Consider the following 3268-nt stretch of genomic DNA (forward strand, 5'->3'; position numbering starts at 1 on the left):
ATACATAAACTAACATTGCTACCAGGATCATATGTGCAATCACCATTCTATCTAGAACTTCACAATGCTAGGGGATACTTGAAAGAATGGACACGCAAAAGAAGTCCTATATTGAGACCATTGAGGAGTGATTCCAGGAGTGACCAGCTAAAGTTCACCTGCTTGTGTCTGAGTCACAGACCTTTGCCTTTGATTAGTTTATTTGTAATTTATATGTGCAGAATGTTTAAGAAGTTTTATTGCCTTAATGGTAAATATCTAGAAAGTGCAATGCATGAAAGAAATGAAATCTGATATTGGTGAGGTACAGATTTCCAGTAAGCTTAGAGAGGACAGATGTAGCGTTAGTAAGCAACAGAGGATGGTGCAGTTTTGATGGTTTTCCTTAGAGTTGTTCTAATAGTCTTACTCAGTTAAGCAAAGCCACCCATTTTATTAAAGTCTACATGATGCTGCATTTTCCCTTTAATTTCTCTGTTCTCTTCTGCTGTTTGGACTTCTTCCCATCAATATTCAGGCTCATGGATCTGCGCTTTTCCAAATTAAGCAGTTCCTGGAAAAGCTCCTTGACATTATAATTCATCTTGGCTGAGGTTTCCATGAAGGCACACTTCCATTCCTTAGCCATAGCTTCGCCTACCTTGCTGTCCACCTCCTTGACTGTTTCGTCACACTTGTTCCCCACCAACATGACTGGGATGTTCTCGATATTGCCTTTGATCTGAAGGATCTGTTGATAGATGGGTTTCAGCTCCTCCAGGGACTGTCGGCTGCAGATTGAGTAGACCAAGATGAAAGCGTGTCCTTTGGAAATGGAGAGGCGCTGCATGGCTGGGAATTGGTGGGACCCTGTGGTGTCAGTGATCTGAAGAGTGCAGACACTTTTATCACAGCTGATTACCTGTCTGTAGGTGTCTTCAATAGTGGGAATGTAAGTCTCACGAAATGTCCCCTTGACAAAACGTAGCACCAGAGAGCTTTTTCCAACACCCCCAGCCCCAAACACCACCACATTATAATCATTGCTCTGTTCAGGCATTTTCTCAGGGTCTTCTTACCTACAAATAAATAATAATAAAACAATAATCCGGCAGATATTACCAATAGCCAATTTTAGTGCAAAATGTGGATCATCACATAACTTCCCAATGATTTAGTTTAGTTTAATTACATCATGTCACAGGCAACCTTTGAGTTTATTTTGCTTATAAAGAGAACCTTTAACACATACGTAAGTTGCAGTAATTCACAAAAGAAAGAGTTCTGTTTCTGGTGCGCAAACCAGAAAAATCCCACCAGTGAGTATTGATGCAACTCGTTAATGTCCAAACCGTCAGTGGAAACATATTCGCTGCTCAAATAGCTTTCTAAAAGAAAAACGATTCTAGGTGGAGTCAATTTTGTTCCACTTTGACACGAGGGTCTTTTCATTGGAACAAGTGGTTAATTTTTGCTGGTCAGTCAATTGGTAACCAGAGAATATAAATTTTAAGAGCATCAACAAAAGAATGAAGGGAGTGGTTGGGCGCCAGGTCAGTGGTAGCATCTCGCCTCTGAGAGAGAAGGTTGTGGGTTCAAGCTCCATCTCAAAGGTTTAAGCATAAGATCCAGGCTGACTCTCTCATTCAGTACTGAGGGAGGTACCATTGGACCCTTCTGAAAAGGTGCAGAGGAGTTCTCCTCAGTGCCCTGCCAACAGTTATCTCTTGACCAACATCATTAGAACAGTTTATCTGGTCATTATTGCAGTACTGTTCGCGGGACCTTGTTACATTCAAATTGGCTGATGCGTTTGCCAGATTACAACAGTGACCCTCCTCCAAAAATATTCCCTTCATTGTAAAGTGTTCTGAGATAACCTGAGGCACCCCATCAATGCAAGCTTTTAAATTATAGATAGAGTTGGTGGACCATGATATCAGAAACTGTGGTGGATGTCAACTTTTAAAAAATAAAGTGAGAACAAATATTTGAAAATACATTTTTGTAGGGGTTTGTGGAAAAGTCTCACAATTGTCTGAGGGTAAATCCAGTGTTGCATCATACGAAGTTTACTGACCTCACTGAAGCCTTCTAGACATTTGTAAACTTAACTGATCTCAATTTAAATATTTAGGATTCTCCACTCCCTGCCCTCTAAACATTTACATTTCTTACAAGTTATATAGAGCTCCTTCAGGTGTGCACAGATCTCTTTTATAGGCAGGACTGTAAGAATACCAGAGAGACTCGGAGCCAAGCAATGTGAAAGTAGCTCTGCCTGGCCAAAACCTAAACTGTAGCTGTCAGTTTCACATCAGTAGCAGCAGTGTAAGTTGGCAAACTTGTCCTGGAGTTGTTTGCACGTTTGATTCCCTGGCAATGGGAAAACTGATGTGTCAGAAACGACTACTGATTTTTCTCCAGCTTCCATCTCCTGCCAATTTCTTTATCTGTGTTCTCACTAGGTTGACTGTATTGCCATTGTATTCAGGTTCTTTCCATTGCTAAACTCTCTGTAATTGTAAGAATTGGATTCATCAATAAATTAGAGCCCTTGGTTGAATATTGGTGCCGACCATATTTTCTGTAGCTTTTGTTTTCTCCCAATAACCAATGGGACTGTTTTATTTCACACGTGTTCTTGAGTAGTTGTTATAGTTGTATCTCATCATTAGGGTCAGCCATACTTATAAACAATGTTCCCTTTCATTCAGTTATCCTTTGTCAAAATATTTTTTCTGCCCACCTGCAGTGGTTCTATCCCTAGTTCTGTACAATAATGACTACACTTCAAAAAAAGTACTTTGTTGGTTGTAAGGTGCTTTGAAACATCCAACGGTCGTGAAAAGTGCTAATTAAATGCAAGTCTTTTCTTCTTTCTAACTGTACCTCCCCAAGATGTTGTTTGCCAAGCTACTTAAAGTTGAGAACCAATCTCCCTCTAAATTACAAACTCAGCAACTGACTCCATTTTAATCTTTCAATCAGGACTGATATAGGAATTTGCTCTCACTATATAGACAGAAAGAATGTTCTTTAGTGCAGTCTTTTACAGAATTTATCATTTCCAATGTCAATCACTATTATTTCTGAATTAGTAGCTTTTTCACAGAAAATCATATGAAGCTTTGTGTCTTGACTTAGATGCCCTAATTCTCTTCATTAAATAGACCATTAGTTTATCATAGAATCGTACGAGGCCATAAAATCTCGCCCAAAGAATCCCTACAGTGAAGAAGGGGGCCAATAGGCAATATTGAGTCTGAACCGACAACAATCCCACCCA

At 39.7% G+C, this 3268-nt stretch overlaps 1 protein-coding gene across 1 annotated transcript; it reads right to left on the reverse strand.

The window, feature by feature from the left end:
• Nucleotides 1-442: 442 nt before the first annotated feature.
• LOC144479769 (GTP-binding protein Di-Ras1) lies at nucleotides 443-1039 on the reverse strand. The gene has a single exon (XM_078198806.1). It carries the CDS (start codon nucleotides 1037-1039, stop codon nucleotides 443-445), a length of 597 nt encoding a protein of 198 aa, XP_078054932.1.
• Between the last annotated feature and the right edge of the window lie 2229 nt (nucleotides 1040-3268).

This window comes from Mustelus asterias, chromosome 26 (assembly GCF_964213995.1).
Source record: "Mustelus asterias chromosome 26, sMusAst1.hap1.1, whole genome shotgun sequence".
Classification (NCBI taxonomy): domain Eukaryota; kingdom Metazoa; phylum Chordata; class Chondrichthyes; order Carcharhiniformes; family Triakidae; genus Mustelus; species Mustelus asterias.

What these genes read in the sequence shown, in the direction of transcription:
- LOC144479769 (XM_078198806.1), bottom strand. Translation starts at nt 1,039, where the DNA reads ATGCCTGAACAGAGCAATGATTATAATGTGGTGGTGTTTGGGGCTGGG.